The 20017-nt window shown below is 37.2% G+C and overlaps 1 protein-coding gene across 1 annotated transcript; it reads left to right on the plus strand.

Annotated features, from left to right (window-relative positions):
• The first annotated feature begins 1381 nt into the window (after positions 1 to 1381).
• On the plus strand, positions 1382 to 19391 carry LOC309495354 (interferon-induced very large GTPase 1-like). Its single transcript, XM_082165033.1, is given in 8 exon segments — positions 1382 to 1785; positions 2226 to 2285; positions 7133 to 7708; positions 7799 to 8398; positions 9624 to 10561; positions 10565 to 10567; positions 10570 to 11766; positions 14017 to 19391. Coding segments are annotated over 8 exon segments (8223 nt in total). The 5' UTR covers positions 1382 to 1697; the 3' UTR covers positions 18778 to 19391.
• Positions 19392 to 20017: the final 626 nt, after the last annotated feature.

Consider the following 20017-nt stretch of genomic DNA (forward strand, 5'->3'; position numbering starts at 1 on the left):
TGGAAGTATATGGTAATTACACTTTTTGGATACAACTATATTATCTGCATATCTGCAAAAAAATATCTGCATTTTTTTTCATAAAAATTATATATTTCATATCCATGCTAATTGTGGAAGAATTTTGCAGTAAATAGGTACAAAAGTCAAATCAAATCTCCAAAAACACAGCATTAATGTATAGATGAGAAGTAAACAAAAAAGAAAAATGATATATTATGTGTATTATTAAAAATGTAAAATTTTATTTCAAATTAAGACGTGTTGCCTTACAGTCTGAGGTCTTTACTGTAATATCTCCTGCTGCAATTCTACAGTCTCACCGCCAGAGGACAGTAGCCTATACACAGATTTGGCTTACATGAAAAATTACACTATTTGATCATCTGCAATGTAAAAATGATTTTGTTTACATTGAAAACATGCAGGTAGAGGTGGGATTTAAATAAAATGGTATGTAAAAAAAAAAGAAAAAAGAAAAAAAAGATATATGGCACTCTCAAATGTGCTTTTCATGCTTTTGGCTGGTGTAACTTGAGTAATAATTACATAAGAATAATGAGGAGGGAAAGACTGATAAATGCACTGGGTTGATAATGTGTTACCATGACGTGTCATACAATTTTTTTTTTTTAAAGAGGTGCTTAACCAACAAAAGAAGATAAAAAATTAAATAAATAAATAAATAATGTAAATTGGAAAAAGGTTCTACACTCACTTTTAAAGAAATCCAACTTTATTGGTAAAAAAAAAAGTGCTCTTGATGTCTGATGAAGGCCTTGACAATGGCCGAAACGTCTCACATTTTTTAACCAATAAAGATTTCTTTAAGAGTGAGTGTTGCACCTTTTTCCAATTTACATGATAGTTCAGCAACATGATTATGGATGGAATTTATGAAAAGACACACAAAGCAGGTCTGTAATTGTTAAGGCTTTTAAAGTACTCTAGTATTGGAAAAATGTTTTTAAAAGTTGATAAAAGTACATAAAAGTGTTAAGTATAATGTGACTGGTTCCATATTAGAAATTGTTAATTAGTGAACAGAATGTGACAGAAAGTTCTCTAAACAAAGATTTTACTTCATCTGTATTGATGTTGAAAGTCTTTATGATCAGCTGCTGTTTTTTCCCCCAGTGTTTTTTCTTTTCTTTTTTTTTTCACATTGTCTCATTTTCACAGAATATTTAACTAGAACTTTTAACACCAGTTGTCAGACAAGAAAGGCAACAACAGGTTTTTATCTTTTCATCGAAGTGACTGACACGTCCCACAAACCTTTACATGCATTCTTGTTGGCAAAAAGAAAGTACAAGCATGATGAAGCCTCGACATACAGGTATCTTTTTTTCGTTATAAATATCCTATTTATGTTTGTTATACAAAATGTACCGTAAATGTGAGATGATGAGTTTACACTAAATGCTGAGTTTAGATAATATATGAGCTGCAGTAACATTAAGTTACACTTTCTTTAATCCAAAGTGACTTTAAGAATGAGAAGCTAAATGCTAAACCTGTAAGAGGTTTGCAGGCAAAGCTCTACTCTTTTACTCATTTAAATACTCAGTTCAGTGCAGTAAACAGAAATCTGTTTAACAAAAACATGCACAAAAATAGAGAACATGGATGGTGTTTTTCATATTCTGGTCAAATGAACAGAGACTGAAATATTTAACTGGAAGATAAACCCACAGATGTCAGGAGTCGGAGATACATCGACGTCTGAAAGAAAGAGACAGAGAACAGAGCAGAATATCAACATGTCCAGCAGAGACAGCATAGGTGAGGATCACAGAAAAAAACTGTTTTAAATGTAGTTGACCACACTGTAAAAAGAGTAAATGCTTAAATGTTTAAGTCGTTTCAACTTAACTTACTGAATTTTTTTTATTTTATATTGTATAACTTGTTCAAAATAGCTTATTTTGATGAGTTAAAGCAATGTAAAAACATATGTTGTCATAACTTATTGACATATATTTATTTTTTTCTGTGCATGCAGCTAAAAAGTTTAGATAACATCTGAGGAAATTTTAATCCAGATTCTCCACTGCATACTCACTTAGCAAAGTTTTTTTTTTTTTTTAAGTTCCTTAATGCAAGCACTGACTAATTGTATTTTCTAATCTGATTTCCCAAGAATAATAAAAAAAAAATGTTGTTTTCTGTTAGTGCTGCTGTGATTAAAGTCCAATTTAATGTAAGTCTTTTGTTTCATCCAGTGACTGTTGCCAACAAACTTGCTCTAAGAAGAAAACTGAGTAAAAGGAGTCCTCCTCAATGTAAGTCTGTATGCAGATCAGCCCCATCTGGATTCTGCAGGATTTTTTCTTATTCTGATTTTCAAATTTTTGCTGTGAAAATTTGCTGTGATGTACTAATGTAATTAGTGTTAGTGACAATAAGAGCTGACAGTACAATTGCTTGTAAACATTTTTAGTGCATAATTACTGAGATTGTGGTTCTAGGCCCCCATGTGCAAGACAGTGGTGACACCAGCATAGAAATACTCATAATTCTGCTTTAGTAAAATGTTTGACACATTAGTTTGCACATTGTCACAGAATCGGTTCGTAATCAGGGATACTGATTATATATTATACATTTGCAATGTTATAAATTATTTTACGTTTTTTTTTATCATTTAACAATTATATCATTGTCTATTACTGTAATATTATTTTTGCTTTTGTATGTTATAATAGTATTTTTAGTGATTGCATTCACTAGAAATATTTAAAAAGTTCATATCCTGTAAAATATATGCATGCTGAAAACAGGCATTATGGACTAGCAATCCCAGCTAACAGTTAACAATCTCATAACTTTGGCTAACATTATTGCAAGGTTCTCTCAAAATGATGAACAAACATTCTTCCAGTAACATTGAACATTTTGTTCAATGCTACCTGGCCTTTAAATGTTCTCAAAAGGTTGCACAAAAATGTTATTTATACAATTATTATTTATTTTTTATTTCCTCAATGTTGTGAGAAAATGTTCTTAGAACAACATTCTTGGAACATTCTTTAAATACTTAGAATGACAACTACCTTCAAGTGAATAAGGTTGTGTTTGCTGTTTTAAAAGAACATCCTTGTAATTTAGGGACGTTTCGTAGCCTGTCCCATAGTTATTGTTCCTGACTTTTCTCTTAAACACACGTTAAGGTTATGCATGTGTTAGAATTAAACTCTTTCAAAAGAATGTTCATGTTATCACCATATATTGTCATTTGATGAAAATTCTCATTATGTTGGTAGAAGACATTCTTCTTTGCACAGCGAAATTCCCTGTGTTTCATGAACCGCTCAGTGTTCATGTGTCCACACTACAGAGTGTTAAACTGAAGCAGTGCTGGAGTTTATTATATAATTAAGTGATGATTAATCATAAGTGATGATGAAACATTGAAGTAAAGAGGAACATACATTTGAAGTCACCATCAGTGTTTCTTGTAGTTGGGTTCTTGACCCATGATTGTTTTGTTAAAATACTATGTTCAGAAAACAGGTTTACTGTGTCAGAGAAAGTTTGGACAGAATAATGTGAAGTGGTCTGATTCTATAATCACATATGAAGTCTATTATTGAATTGTGTTTTGTTATTAATTTGTTTAAATATTGTGCTACTGACCATGTGAAATCAATATGACAAAGAGATATTTTGAAAAATTATGAAACATAATTGTGAGTAGGAAGTTATTAACTAGTGCTAGTCAGACACTTGAAGACATCAACAAAATAAGGAAAAAAGTAGTTTGCTTAAAAACTACTCAAGTAACTACGTTACAAAGTGCTTTAGTATTATTTTTCTATTTTTACCCAAAATGGGGAGATGAAAGCGATATAGAGCGTTAAACACTCACATGTCATCTGTTTCATTCATACTGGAAGCCCAGTACATATTGATTTATCCCGCACGCAGAAAGTCCTCATAGAAGTATTAAACTTATGCCGTTTCAGGAAATGCCTTATATGGATATAATAACATGCAGACAGAGACGTTTTGACTGATGAAACATGAAGACAAACACATGATAGCGATAATATATCTTTGTTCATCAAGCTATTTCTGGTATTTTCATAAGAATGATGCATGTCTTTAAAGGTATAGTTCACCCAAAAAGGAAAATTAGCCCATGATTTACTCACCCTCAAGTCATCCTAGGTGTACATGACATTCTTCTTTCAGACGAATACAATCAGTGTTATATAAAAAAATGTCCTGGCTCTTCCAAGCTTTATAATGGCAGTGAATGGCTGGAGAAAATTTGAAGCCCAAAAAAGTGCATCCATCCATGATAAAATTGCTCAACATTTACTCCAGGGGGTTAATACAGGCCTTCTGAAGTGAAGCCATGTGTTTGTGTAAGGAAAATACCTATATTTAAAACTTTCTAAACTATAATCATAGCTTCCGCCAGACGGCCGTACTTATCGATTTACGGTGGAAGACTAACCCCTGACCGGACGCACAGCGTAATGACGAACATGGAAGCTCAGAGGAAAGAGCTAAACAAAACACTGGTCGCAAATTAGCAATTTTGAAGAGAAATGTCGGATTTCTATATAATAGAAGAGGATCTTCAGTTTTTTGCACAGCCCTGCTTACGATACTGCTACATCCTACGTCAGCCGAATTGCGTAGTATGCGTACGGTTGTTGGGCGGAAGCTAGTTATTTTAGATTATAAAGTTATAAATATGGGTATTTTTCTTACAAAAACCCATGGCTTTGCTTCCGAAGGCCTTTATTAACCCACTGGAGCCATGTGGAGTACATTTCTTTCTTTTTTTTTCTTTTTTTTTTGCCATTCTCTCCCATTATAAAGCCTGGAAGGGCCAGGACATTTTTTTTTTATATAACTCTGATTGTATTCGTCTGAAAAAAGAATGTCATATACACCTAGGATGGCTTGAGGGTGAGTAAATCATGGGCTAATTTTCATTTTTGGGTGAACTACCCCTTTAATGCAATGCTTATCAACATAGCTTGTATCATAGAATTTAATACAATTATATATTCTCACTCTGTGTTAAGAAGCAACATGAAACCACATAAGTAATCTCAAACACGACTGACATGTATTGTGATTTTGGAGCAAAACATGATATTAAACTCATGAATTAGTATTTGATGTGAATTATTCAAATAGTGGTAGAAGAGGATATGGTGCTGGTCCTTCAAGAGTCACTCTCAATCTGTCTGTCTATAAAGCCTATAAAAAATCAGTCTTCATGTATTTCACAACACTTCAGCTTGTGATTCTTATTAAGAGAGGGTACATTTTTAGGATTCTTTACCTAACCTAAGTCTCTGAGACCCTGACACCTTGCACTTCTGGAGACTCCAGGTTGGTTGCAGTTCTGGAAAATGGTGGCGCTGGAGACTAAAGGGTTCCTGATGGTTTCACACTTAATTCTTCACCTTAATTCCTAATTCTTTTGCAGTTAACGTGTCTTTTCTTCTTCACCTGTATTTGTCTGACCCTGCTGACCTAATGAGTATTTCACTATCCAATGGTCATGCCTTAACTGCAATTTCTAGTTTTGCATTAGTATTGCATTCTTCTCATGGGCCTTTAATAATTTTTGACTTTTCAGTCTGAGTTAAATCTCTTTTTTAGCTTATTTTATCTGTAAAAGAAAACTGGCCTAATAATTCTACACACCTGAAAATAAGGCGTTTTTCATTTCCAGCCTTCATGAACAATTATATTTCACTTATAAATGATTAAATACAAAGTTAATTGTAGTTATTACGATTAATGTGGTTTGGAATTGGTCAAATGTGCCTGGAAAAAAAATATGATCAGAAAATCAACGTGCCTAATAATTCTGCACGCACTGTAGTTTGAAAAGTGTCTGTGAAATGTCAGCTAGCTTGCCTATTATAGGCAAAAGACTTCGGACTTCGGAGAAAAAAGAGACTGCAACCGGCCCATGCGAAAACAAGGATTAATATCGGAAGAATGAAATATCTTTATTGTTCTCCATAAAGACCTGCAATTGCTGAAAAAGCACAAACTTAATGAAAAGTCAAGGGTCAAGACCCCAACTAAAGCAAACACTGATCACCATGATGGTGACCCCAAACAAAACATTTTCAATAAGACATCAACATCTAAACCTCTGTTAATTCTCAATAAGATCTTCTGTAGACGTGTGACAGAAATAAAGTCAGTCTGGTTAGTAATAAGTGAAGCTGGCAATGCTGTTTGTGGAGTTGTTTAATCAGATCTAGAGAGAGTTAATGTCTTTTATCTTCAGTTCAAGGCTGTGTCTGAATAAAGTTGTAGATTGTGTTCTTATTACTCTTTCGAAAGATGAATGAAAGAATGTTTCAGGAACATCATACTAACCTTTAAATAACGTTCTAGTAACATTAAGGAACCTGGACATTTTTATGTTCTTGGAATGTTAGAAATCAACGTTCCTAGAATGTCAAAATTAAGTTGAAAGAACGTTTGAGGAACGTTTTGCCTTTTAAAACACGTTCCTCTAACGTCAAGAAAACTGGACCTTTTTTATGTTCCCAGAACCAACACTGAATATTTGGAGAACATTCTTATAACAAAAGTCTGTTAGCTGGGCAGATGCTAATTTGTGCTGCTCTTGGTAGAATGCGTTGGTCATTATGGAAATGATCCGGCTGTGTCTGTTTTTTCATTTGTGTGTCGTCAGTAGATCATGCGCAGAACTTTTTACTCCCATTGGAGCTTTGGAATTGCACTCTTACGCTAATTTGCCCTGTTTAGTAAATCTGTCCCTTGATGTCTTCTTTTATTTGCAGTTTATTTCTAAGGCTGTGGCTGGAAGTCAGTTTCTGTTCTTGTTGTTACTCTTTCCTTCAGTGATTCTGCTTTTTAACAGCAGATGTTCGGATGTTTGAAAGAATGTTTCAGGAACATTATACATTTTAAGTTCTATTAACATTAAGGAAACTGGACATTTTTATATTCTTGGAATGTTAGAAATCAATGTTGAGTTGTTAATAAGAATCAAGTTGAAAGAAGGTTTCAGGAACGTCATACTAACTTTAAAAAACATTTCAATTACATTAAGAAAACTATTTTAATTTTATAATGATAGATCATGGCATCGTTACATGTCACTTGTGTGTTTCAGTTAGCGATCTCAGGATTGTTCTGCTGGGGAAGAGCATTTCAGAAAACAGTCGAGTGGGAAACTTTCTGTTGGGACGAGCAGTGTTTGACAGTGAAGCTTCTACAGATAATGTTGAGAGAATCGGAGGAAGATTGAAGGACAGACATGTGACCATCATCAACAGTCCTCAGCTGCTCCAGAAACATCTGTCACTCCGTCACATCACAAATACAGTGAGAGAGTGTGTGTATCTGTCTGATCCAGGACCTCATGTGATCGTTCTGCTCCTCAAACATGAGCAGTGTTCAACAGAAGATCAAGAGTGTGTGGAGAAGGTGCTGGACTCTTTCTCTGAGCGGGTTTTTCAACACACCATGGTGCTCACGACACAAGAGCCAACTGAAAACAATGACATCCTACAGAAAATCATTCAGAAATGCTTCAATAGACACTTCAGTCTTCAGAAAAGCAGCTCTCCTGATGATCTTCTGCACACGTTTGAAAGCATTGTACAAATGAATGATGGACGTCACCTGATTTGTGCCGAACATGAAGCTTCACAGTTTTTCACAATGAAGCAACAAGCCACAGAAAGAGGTAAGTGTGATAATATTTGATCATTTGTAGTAAAAACCTAAGTATAGTATACGTTTTTGTTTCATTTTAATATTCTACTATCTGTTTCAGAGGGCGTGAAGCTGAATCTGGCTGTGTGTGGGAGCGACGGCACATTAAAATCCTCCATATCAGAGCTGATCCTGCAGCAGACAGACAGAAGATCAGACGTAGAGCTTCATGGTCGTGTGATCAGTCTGGTGGAGCTTCCACCTCTGTTCAACACTCGGCTTTCAGAGGAGGAAGTGATGCGTCAGACTCTCCGCTGTGTGTCTCTCTGTGATCCTGGAGTTCATGTTTTCCTATTCATTATTCCTGACGCTCCACTTACAGATGAAGACAAAGCAGAAATGGAGGAGATCCATAGGATTTTCAGCTCAAGAATCAAGAAACACATCATGGTTCTTATAATGCAGAATTCAGATCAAACGACTGCAGAACTAAATGAAGAAACAAAGTCTGTCATTGAGAGTTTTGGAGGACGACATCATTTATTTGGTCCCACCACACAAGTGTCCACATTGATGGAGAATGTTGAGCATATGGTGGAAGAAAACATAGGCGGGTTTTTCTCCACAGAGACATTTTTGGAGGCACATATTAAAAAAATGCTGAAATTTGAAGAAATGAAAAAGAAAATTCATTCACTAGAGACACATTTTCTGTCACAAGGTAATGACCTGATAATCAATTTGGGTCCTAAACTTTGGATCTAGAAAATTACTAAAAGTTTTGAATTCTAACATACATTTTTTTAACCATTTTATGTTTTTTATATGTTAATAGTTTTATACAGTAGAGGTGAAATTCCGAACTCCAATATTATTATAAAATTCAAACTACAAAACAAGATCAAGCTTCTGCGTTCCACAGGAAAAGCAGATTGTTTATTGATAACTGATCATTTTGGCCATTACAGATATATACTATAATTCTCTGGAGTGTTGAGGCTAAAAGTTTTTCTGTAATTTTGTAAACCTATCCACCTTATCATAAGAGTGGATGCATTTTCAATTTGAGTGATGTTTCCAGTGTCTTCCACTTACAGTTATTTTAGCAGTAAAAAACAGTCTATGCAGTTTGATATTGAAATCAATTGTTATCATATGCATTTTTTAATATTTTTACTAATAAACACACTGGTTTGAAGTGCAAATAGTTTTACCGTTTACTGCACTTTGTTATTCTTAGTTATTTAGCTATTGCAGCTAATGAATCATAAGTCTTGCACATTCACAGCTTTCATCCGTATTGCAAAATAAGGTGGACAAACTTTATAAATAAATAAAGTTAGTTTTTCTGTAAAGTTATAAACGCTCACTCCAGTGTTTCAAAATAAAAATCTATAAAATACTTATTAAAATTATATATGTATAATTGTATTAAATGTCATGCCTAAATTTCTAAATATGACAATTAAAATCTTTGCCATTTTGTCCTGCTCCATATTAAACACCCACCTCACAGTAATACATATTTGTTGTATTGCATATTTTGTCCGCTTTTATTATTTTCTATTTTGCAATAATAATAATATTAATAATATTATTCTTAATGTATCAGCACAACATTTTGGGCCTAATTGGGAAGCCTTACAAACAAGCACAACAAACCTGGTGTTTCTTATAAAAAAAAAAAAAAGTATGTTCATTTGTTTTAAAAATCACAATTTTAAAATTGCAGTTAGATATTTTCCCCCAAATCGTGCTGCCCTACAGTACAACATACCAAACAAACCACTTAACAATATGTCTGATATGATATACTTAACAAGTAGGCAGTAGACCGCTCACAAACAGGGTTATGAAAATGTGAAAGATCAATGTAAAAATGACAGAATCAAACTTTTGAAAGACTGTTTTTAGGCTTTAAGACTAATGCATTTCTTCTTTTACAGGTTCAAAAGAGAGTCGAGATGATCTGAGGATTGTGCTGCTGGGAAAAACTGGAGCTGGGAAGAGTGCAACAGGAAACACCATCTTAGGAAGGGATGCGTTTACAGCAGAAGAATCTTTTCAATCAGTTACAAGTGAGACTCAGAGAGAAACAGCGGAAATCAACGGCCGGCACGTTACTGTGATCGACACTCCAGGACTATTTGATACTGAACTTACCAATGAGGAGATCCAGAGAGAAATCACCAACTGCATCTCCATGATCCTGCCTGGACCGCATGTGTTTCTCTTACTGATTCCACTGGGACGATTCACTCCAGAAGAAGCAAAATCAGTGAAGATCATCCAAGAGACATTTGGTGAAAACTCTTTAATGTACACCATGGTGCTCTTCACAAGGGGAGATGGTCTGAAGAACAAAACCATTGAACAGTGTTTGGGAAAACCTGGATCTCCTTTAATGAATCTTATAGAAGCGTGTGGAAACAGATTCCATGTGTTCAATAATAATCAGACTGGAGAGCGAACACAGGTGTCTGATCTACTGGAGAAGATAGATGCCATGGTGAAAGCAAACGGAGGGAGTTTCTACTCGTGTAAGATGTTCAGACAGATGGAAAGAGAAAAACAAGAGCAAACAATGAAGTTCCTGATGGAGAAAGTGGAGCAACTAAACAAAGAAAGAGAAGAACTCTTGACCAAACATGAAGAAGAGAAAGAAAGAATGGTGATTATGATGGAGGAAGAAAGACAGAATCATGACAGAGAGATAAAGAGAAGAGAAGAAGAATTTAGAGAGAGAGAGAAACAATATAAAATAGAGATGAGAAGAGAACGAGAGGAATGGGAGAAACAGAAACATAGAGAGGAAAAGATGAGAATAGATGAAGAGGATGAGAAAAGAAAGAGAAGGAACAGAGAGTTTGGGATGAATTTAATCTGAGACTTAAACAAGGGAAAGAGAGAATGAAAAGAAAGAAAGAAGATATTCAATCTAAATATGAAGCAGAAGAAAACATGAAGCTCCTAATGGAGATAGTGGAACAAATGAACAGAGAAAAAGAAGAACTGATGATCAAACTAGAAGAAGAGAAACAGAGAATTAAGATGATGATGGAGGAAGAAAGACATAATCATGACAAAGACAGAAAGAGAAGAGAAGAGCAACTCAAAAAAGAAATAACAGAACAAGAGGCTCATCAGAGACAGATACGAGATGAGCTGAGAAGAGAACGAGAGGCATTTGAGCATGAAATTGAGCAAATGAAGCAGGAAAAGGAGAAAATAAAAGCAGAAAGAGAAAAACTTCAAATCAAATATGACGCAGAAATAGACAAACTGAAGAACAGAATAGAGAATGAAAGACAGAGTCATGACAAAGAGAGAAAGAGAAGAGAAGAAGAGTTTAATGAGAGGGAAGAACAATACAAAACTGAAATAAAAGAGAAAGAGGAGAAAGAGAGAGAGATCAGTGAAAAGCTGAAGCAAGAACGAGAGGAATGGGAGAGACAGAAACAAAAAGAAGAAGAGAAGAGAAGAGAAGAAGAGGATGAGAAAAGAAGACAGAATGAACAGAGAATTTGGGATGAATTTAATCAGAGACTGAATCAAGAGAGAGAGAGAATGGAAATAGAGAGACAAGATATTCAATCTAAACATGAAGCTAATGATAACAACATGAAGATCTTGATGGAGAAAGTGGAGCAAATGAACAAAGAAAAAGAAGAACTGATGAACAAATTAGAGGACGAGAAAAAGGCAATGAGGATGATGATGGAAGATGAAAGACTGAAACAAGAGAAAGAGAGAAAAAAAAGAGAAGAGGAGGAAAAGAAGAGATTGGAGAGAGAAAAAGAGATTTCTGATGACCGATATCAGAGACTCAAGAGTGAAACAGAGGGAATAGTCAGGGAGAAAGAGAGAATTGAAAGAGAAAAACAAGAACAACTACAAGATTTTGAGAAAAGACTGAAAGAAGAAAGAAACATGAGAGAAGACCAACAAAAGACTTTTGAAGAAACATTGAAACTCCTTGAAGAACAGCATGAAGATGAACTAAACAGAAGAAAACTGGAGTGGAAAGAGGAATATGAACAAGTGAAAGATGAGATGAAGACCTGTTCTGAAACTGATGATTCACTACAGGTGAGTGTTCAGAGAAACCTGGAGAGAACTGATTCATGTACATTGATAGCATTTTAACACTTTAAACTCCTCAATAGGAATAATGACTAATTGTTCCAGATAATAGTGGTGCTGTGTGGTGTTTTTTAAAACAATTTTGTTGATAGCATGAATCAATTGTAAACGGAGTCTAAAACGTTTTGTGATCAAATCACTGAGGCTACATATGAAGGCCATCAGAAATGCACATGATTACATTACATTTGTAGTGTAACCACTCATCTGTTCATTGTTTTGGGAAAGCAAGTGATTCAAACTTGTTTCCTGGTACAGAAATAGTCAGTGAAAAATTCCTACCAATAATGAACAGACTGACAGTATGTCTGGAACAAACAAACAAGCTGATTAATACAAGCAGCGAACAGCTAAAATGTAAGAAAGCCCAGATGAAACGTCTCGGTTACTAATGTAACCCTCGTTCCTTGAACGAAGATGTTACATCAATACTGACGTAGGCCATTCAGCGGTAGATCAGGGCTTTGGCAGGAGGGACATAACGTCTCTGTTTCCTCCTTCAGAGAGTGAGGGTTACATCAGTAACAGAGACGCTCCCTCCAGCCACTGAATTGTGTTACGAGTGTCGGAGACACAGATGCTCGCAAGCTGTAGCGTTTCCTTTTGGCAACTGCTCTCACACAGTCACACAGCAAAATAAAAAGTCAAGTAGGCCACTTAAGTCATCGCGTCCCGTCCAGAGACCACACGTGGATGTTCCAGAGGTCTGGACGAGGGTGCCATATGGTGCCCCATCCCTGAGAAAGCAGGTCCTTGCTCAGGGGAATCCCTGTGTTCGCATAACTGATCCCAAGAGTACGCTAGAATGAGGCAGTCATCCCTGAGGAGGGTACGGGCAGCCTCCGCAACTGGTAAAGCAAGGGGAGACAGGGACCGCTTAAAGCGGAGGATCTTGTACTGATATGCTCGACCCTCAAAAGAAAAACATAGGAACGAGCAGTGTCAAGGTAAGATCTGGACATGAAAATACGTTTCCTTCAGGTCGATCACTGCAAACCAATCCTGGGGTAAACGCAAGTGAGAATGCACTTCTGCATGAGCATCTTGAACGGGCCCAATTCAAGAGACGTAGATCCAAGATTGGCCGTAACCCACCGCCTTTCTTGGGTATGATGAAGTACGGGCTGTAATACCCATACTTCATCTCGGCTGGAGGGACAGGCTCTATAGAGCTGGTAAGTCCCGCCCCTTCCGCTAACCCCACTGGACCTCTAGGTTGAAAAATCGTCAATGCAAGTGAATGTGAGAAAATAATAATTTTCTGGTCCCGTTTGAATTTTGCCATGAATGTGAACATATGTTGTCTGTGAATTTTTAATATAATTTTTCGTGTGAAGAATGCTACAATTTAGCGGGTAGAAGTTTGATACGGTTAGACTTTGTGTGAGAGCACTTTGTGGACTACAACTCTTCGCTGCTTTCGACGGGAATCTGAAGAAAGAACAGCCCATTTGGTTTGAATGGTGACATTTGGGTACAAAACACACAGGCATCTCGATCTGTCTCCATAGATTATCGCAGCATTAGCACCGTGATTTGACAAGTGGAGGGAAAATGTGTTATGGGGTGACGTCACATAGGCGACATGTAGTCTTTCTCGTTATGTCTGTTCCACAACTGCTAGCCAAAGAATCATACAATATACTGTCAAACTCGTAACATGAACAATTATATAAAAAATTCACAGACAACATATGTTCACATTCATGGCACAATTCAAACGGGACCAGAAAATAATTATTTTCTCACATTCACTTGCATTGACGATTTTTCAACCTAGAGGTCCACTTGGGGTTTTACGGATGGGCGGGACTTACCAGCTCTAATGTGTTCTTCGCCAGGAGCGCCGCAATTTCCGCACACAGGACAGTGGTGTCTTTGTTTGCCACTGAGGTAAAAAGGACGCTGCTGAACCTGAGGGAATGTCACACCAGGTGGCAGCACTTTGCGGGCATAAATGTAACCTCCATGTAACCCTTGTTGGCCCCTCCATTGAGGGTAGTGAGAGTGGAGGAGGCTGCAGAGCGGTTTCAATGAAGCCAACAAACGACCGCAACCAGAAATAAAGTAACGCAATACGTCAGCATCAATGTAATGTTGAACGTGATTGACTGAATGGGAATTAAAGTTTTGTTTAAAAGAGTACTGGAAAACGCTGATAAATATGTATCATTGTTTTTTTTTTCTATTAAACAGAGAGAAAACAAAGGCATTAAACCAGCAGGAGTCAGCCCAGATCAACAGGATAAGACAGAAATAAAACAAATAGAGCATCTATTTCACAGACTTCATCTTGACAAGAACAAAAATAAATTTAAAAGAGAAGAAGTTCTTCAGTTAACTGCACATTCATTACAGACCTGTCCTGTGTCCTGTGCTCAGGAGGAACTGGTTCTGAGTTTCATACAAAAACTACTGATGATGAACTACAGAGTAAGATACAGTAATGTTGAAGATACCAATGAACAGGTTCAAACACAACAAATAGACAATGAATCAACTGAAGGCAACAGTGATATTTTCAAAAAAATATCTTTCTCTAATGAAGGAGCAAGTCAATCTGAGCAATTCCACCCGATGGATGTTCAGATGGCTGTGTTTCATTGTTCTGATGGTTTCCTGAAGCAGATGATGGTGACCAAACTGTCACAGTGTCAGTACGCTCTGCCTTTGCTTGTTCCTGATCCATTCACACAACAGATTGAGTTTCCTCTCTGGACATTTAAACAAATTACAAAGAGCTGGAAGATGAGAAACAACAACAATGAAATCATCAGTCAAACCCATTTTGTCTACAAGGCAGAAACTCCAATGGTGTCTTTCTTCAGGTTTTCCTCTGTGTCCTCATCGAAGTCTCATCTGATGAACAGTCTGATCAATGAGAAACACAACACGTTCTTCCACAGGAACTGTCCAGGCAGCAGCAGAACCAGAGTCCTGATGGATGGAGTGGTGGAGATCGCCTGGTTCTGCCCCTCTGGATCATATGATGATAAATTCGCTGACTGTGTTGCATTCTGTAATCTACACGGTGATGCAGGAGACCATGAGAAACAGCTGGAGATCCTCACTGAAATGGCCTCAGTCAATGTTGTTCTTCTACCACAAATTCCCAGGAACGACAAAAGCTCAACAATAATCCAAAACCTGTACAAGGACAGAAAGCCACTCATTTGTCTTTTCACTGAAGATGAATCTACTGTAACTGTGATGGACAAAGGGAAATTCAAAATTGGTTTGAAGGACAGAAATCTGTCAGATGTATCTGAGGAACTCAGACGAACTATAAATGATTGTCTCTCAGAATCATCTTCCACTTTTAAACTTGAAGATATGTCCAAACACTCAGACATCAGAGTAGATGAGGAAGATGATGATGACTGCAGGAGAGGAAGAGAAGCAGCACAGCAGATAATGAGTTTACTGGAGGATAAAGATCTGACAGAAATCAAAAAATCATTTCTGCCCTGTCAGGGAAAACTGTGGCATCAGTGGTGTCAGAAAAACAAAGAACTACATCGACCTCAAGCACATGAAACAGAAATGGACATCAGCCAAAAACAAGCCAACCTGAAGCGATTACGTGAGCAGCAGCATGCATTTAACATAAGTACTTTTATACAGTTCTTTATTAAAGAAATGCACTTGCATGCTCAGAGTAAAATATATTTCCTTAAATGGCTTGAAATTGTCCTGGATGAATATACCTCACCAGACATTTCTGCTCTTCATCACAAGTATCATGAAAAGTGGGCAGCAGTTTTAAAACTTAAATACAACAATGAAAAACCTGAAAAACTGAAAGCTGAACAGACAGAACTTGAGAGAATATCTGAGGATCTTCAAGCTGCAGCCTTTGGTCTGGAGCACATCATGAGGGAGATCGGACAGATCTATGAATCATGTTCATCTGTGAAGAAGAACAAGAAAGACCTGCAGTTTCACTTCTCTTCTCTCCCGAGTCTTGCAGCAGAGATGATGATCTCTGGATTTCCACTGGAGCTGATGGATGGAGATGCTGCTCATGTTCCTCTGGTCTGGATCTCTGCTGTTATAGATGCACTCATTCAGAAACTGGGAGACCAGAGAGTCTTTGTTCTGTCAGTTTTGGGGATTCAGAGCTCTGGGAAATCCACCATGCTGAACGCCATGTTTGGACTCCAGTTTGCCGTTGGTGCTGGCAGGTGCACCAGAGGAGCTTTCATGCAGCTGGTCAAAGTCTCAGACGAGATAAAACCAGAGCTGAACTTTGACTATATTCTGGTTGTTGATACTGAAGGTCTTCGTGCTCTAGAACTGGCTGGAAGATCAACAAGACATCATGACAATGAACTGGCCACATTCGTTGTTGGTCTTAGTAATCTGACCTTGATCAATATATTTGGAGAAAACCCATCTGAGATGCAGTCAATTCTTCAAATTGTTGTTCGGGTCTTTCTGAGGATGAAAATGGTTAGACTGAATCCCAGCTGTGTGTTTGTGAATCAGAATATTTCAGATGTCACAGGCGGACTTAAAAACATGGAGGGAAGGAGACGACTGCAGAAGAAACTGGATGACATGACAAAACTCGCTGCTAAAGAGAAAGACTATGACGCAGAATGTTTCAGTGATATCATTAGATTTGATATAGAGAATGATGTGAAGTATTTTGCTCAGCTCTGGGAAGGAAGCCCACCCATGTCACTACCAAACCCAGACTACTGCGAGAACATTCAAGAGTTAAAAGAATCTATTCAAACGTATGCATCAAAGTCACATGGAATGATGCTGACACACTTAAAAGACCGTATTAAAGATCTCTGGGAGGCTTTACTGAATAAACAATTCATAATCAACTTCCAAAAATCTCTGGAGATTTCAGCTAACAGAAAACTGGAGACCGAATACAGCAAATGGACCTGGAGTCTTCGCAGTGCCATGATGGAAACTGAGAACAAAGTTTACAACCAAATAGAAAATGAAGCAATCCATGAAGTTGAGGAAACTGATCTTCAAGAAGAACTGAAGAAGACAAGAGAAGAAGTGGAAAAATCAATGTCTGAATTCTTTGAAAAGGACACTGATGGTGATATACTGATTCACTGCAAAACATCATTTGAAATCAAAATCAAGGAGCTTCAGGAAAACATTGTGAAAGAAACAAAGAGGGAATTAAATGAGGTTCTTCAGCAGCGAGACCTGAAGAAAAAGATTGATGCTCAGAGGACACATCAAGAAAACACTCTCTATGAAAAGAGCAACGAACTTGCTTTAAAACTAAAAGACAAAGAAAATGATGAAGAAACAGTGAAGAAAGAGTTTGATTTGTTTTGGAAACAGAGTGTGAAGAAGATCATCTCAGACACTCCTCCAGTCAAAGACATTGACATAATGAGAGATGTGAGAGAGATCCTCAGTGACACCTATGGAAGTGTTTCTGTAGGCCAACATATGGAGAAAAGTGAGTGCAGAGATATTTTTTCTGTACCAAGTTATTCAGAGTATGTACAGCTAAAGAAATCCAGTGGATTTACAGGATCAGTCACAAAAACTAAGATATTCGGTTGCAATCTATCAAGAGAGGATGAAGCCCAAATAAGAGCATTAGTCACAGACGTTGCTCAGCATACAGACTCAATGATCATGTCATCTAACATTTCAAAGATGGGCTACAACATCAGATGTATTCAACACCTCACAGATTACATTAAGAAAAGAGTAACAGCACTTCAGGAAGGATCAGTAAGATATGATTTCAAGAATGATTTCTTCAGGGATTTGGTTCTTTCCATCTGTAAGAGAGCAAACAAGATGATCACTGACCAACACAAAATGTTCAGGGATGCCAATAGTCCTGTGAAATATGATGAGCAGAAGAGAGAAGAGTACTATAGTATTTTCCAGAAATATTGTCATGGAGCAACATCAGCTGCCATTTTTGTTGAGATCATCTGTCAGAAACTTAAAGAGCCCATTGAGCAGAGTGTCTACAAGAAGACTGCCAGAGATTTGGCTGGTGAAATGAGATCAAACTGTGAATCACTGAATGGAAACCGATCAAAACTGGAGAAACACATCCTGAAGACACTGGCAGAAGAGAAGGATTTTGAAAAATACATGAACTACATTCATAATCCCAGAGATCACTTCAAGAGTTTCATCAGAGATGAAGTCAGTCGGTACATCACTGATAAGTTCAGTGACAGTGTTTTACACAAGATGAAGGAGAACATTAAACTCCTACAGCAGAAGATCATGAAAGCAGCTCAAGAATCTACTGAACATGTTCAAGAGTACAGAGGAGATGTTGGTTTGTGGTTGAAGAGTTTCACACAGCAGCTCTCAGATGAGCTGATCTTCTCTGAAAAAGACTTCACTGGAGTGAAACATGACGATGTTGATGATTTCAGCCTCCTAGAAGATGTGATAAGAGACAAACTTTCTGCTATAATGTCTGACATCATCAGTAGATTTAACACAAAAACTTTTCCAGTAAAGCTGGACTATAAGTTCAGGCCAGATAAGCTTCTGATTGATCACTTCGGTCAGTGCTGTTGGGTTCAGTGTCCATTCTGTAAAGCCTCCTGCACCAACACCATAGAAAACCATGATGGAGATCACAATGTTCATTTCCATCGTGTTATTGGACTAAACGGGATGCATTACAAGAATACGACAAACCTGTCTACTAGCATCTGCACATCAGCGGTGGCAAGCAGTCGATCTTTTTATCCCAATGCCTCAGATGATAATGTCCTCTGGCGAGAATACAGAAGAGCAGGAGGAGTTTATGCAGACTGGAGCATCCCCTCTGATCTCTCTGAACTGCCCTACTGGAAGTGGTTTGTGTGCATATTCCAGAAACATCTGGAGAAATACTACAATAAAACATTTAAGGGGAAGGGGAAGATACCAGATGAATGGAGAAACTACTCAAAACAAGAAGCTATTGAGAGTTTGGATCAATATATCTAATGGAATAGATCAAAAATGAGAGTCGTACATCTATTCTGTGATTCTTCTCAGATCAAAATAAGAAAATATTTTTTATTACACATCTCAATACACTGGATTCAACAGACTGAAAGACAAGATTCAATTCCTCATACACACATCTGCTAAATAATTTGAACTTCAAAAAGAACATGCCTTTTTGTTAACAAAATTATTAAGCTCAAAATATCCAGAAAATACGGTGGCCGAGAGAGCTCAACGCGCTGCAACTGAAGAAAACACATGCAAATAGAAAAACACCTGCAAATTAAGAAAACATCTTCATCAGTTTCACAACACATGTGTGCTCCAAACACTCACAACACAACCAAATACAGAAACGCGCTGCAAAAGTTCACAACACAAACAAATCAGAAACGCGCTGCAAATAGGACAGAACACGGCGGAAATGTTTCCGGGGAAGCCAATAAGTGACGGACCCGACTGGGACGTGCTTACAGCTGTCTACTTTAATTTAATTTAATTTATTATTTTATTTTTGTTGCAAAACATACAGAGATTGCACGTTTATGACATACAACTTTGTATAGCCTACAATATACAAAATGTATTTATAATATGTTTAATGTCATAAGAATACTAATCAGAAAAGAATAAGCTGAAGACTAAAATAAATGAAAGAAAAAAAGATAGAGAAAAAGAACATGAGGGAAAGATATTAATATATACATCAGTTACATTGTACACATTCATGTTATGTTAAAATAAGTTTCATAAGAAATGATAGAATGAAGGGTCCAAATCATAGACAGTAGGCTATATAAGAGGTCCAAATATGAGACGGCGCTGCGTTGTCATGGGAACATCCCAGGTGAAAATAATGAGGAAATTACATTGGCTTTCGTTGCTCCCTTCATCAAGTCCGTTCCAAACGGCTACATAATGGCACACAAGTGCCCCGCTCCCTCCAAAGTGCCCACGTCAAGGGCTCTGCCGTCTGCCCTTTTAAGGGAGTAACGTTAGGGCATAGGTAATGCTCACGAGCAATAAAAAACGTCCCAACCGGGTCCGTCACTTATTGGGTTCCCCGGAAACATTTCCGTTGTGTTCTGTCCTATTTGCAGCGCGTTTCTGTATTTGGTTGTGTTGTGAGTATTTGGAGCACACATGTGTTGTGAAACTGATGAAGATGTTTTCTTAATTTGCAGGTGTTTTTCTATTTGCATGTGTTTTCTTCAGTTGCAGCGCGTTGAGCTCTCTC

Source organism: Leuciscus leuciscus, assembly GCF_965113295.1.
Source record: "Leuciscus leuciscus genome assembly, chromosome: 1".
Taxonomy (NCBI): Eukaryota; Metazoa; Chordata; class Actinopteri; order Cypriniformes; family Leuciscidae; genus Leuciscus; species Leuciscus leuciscus.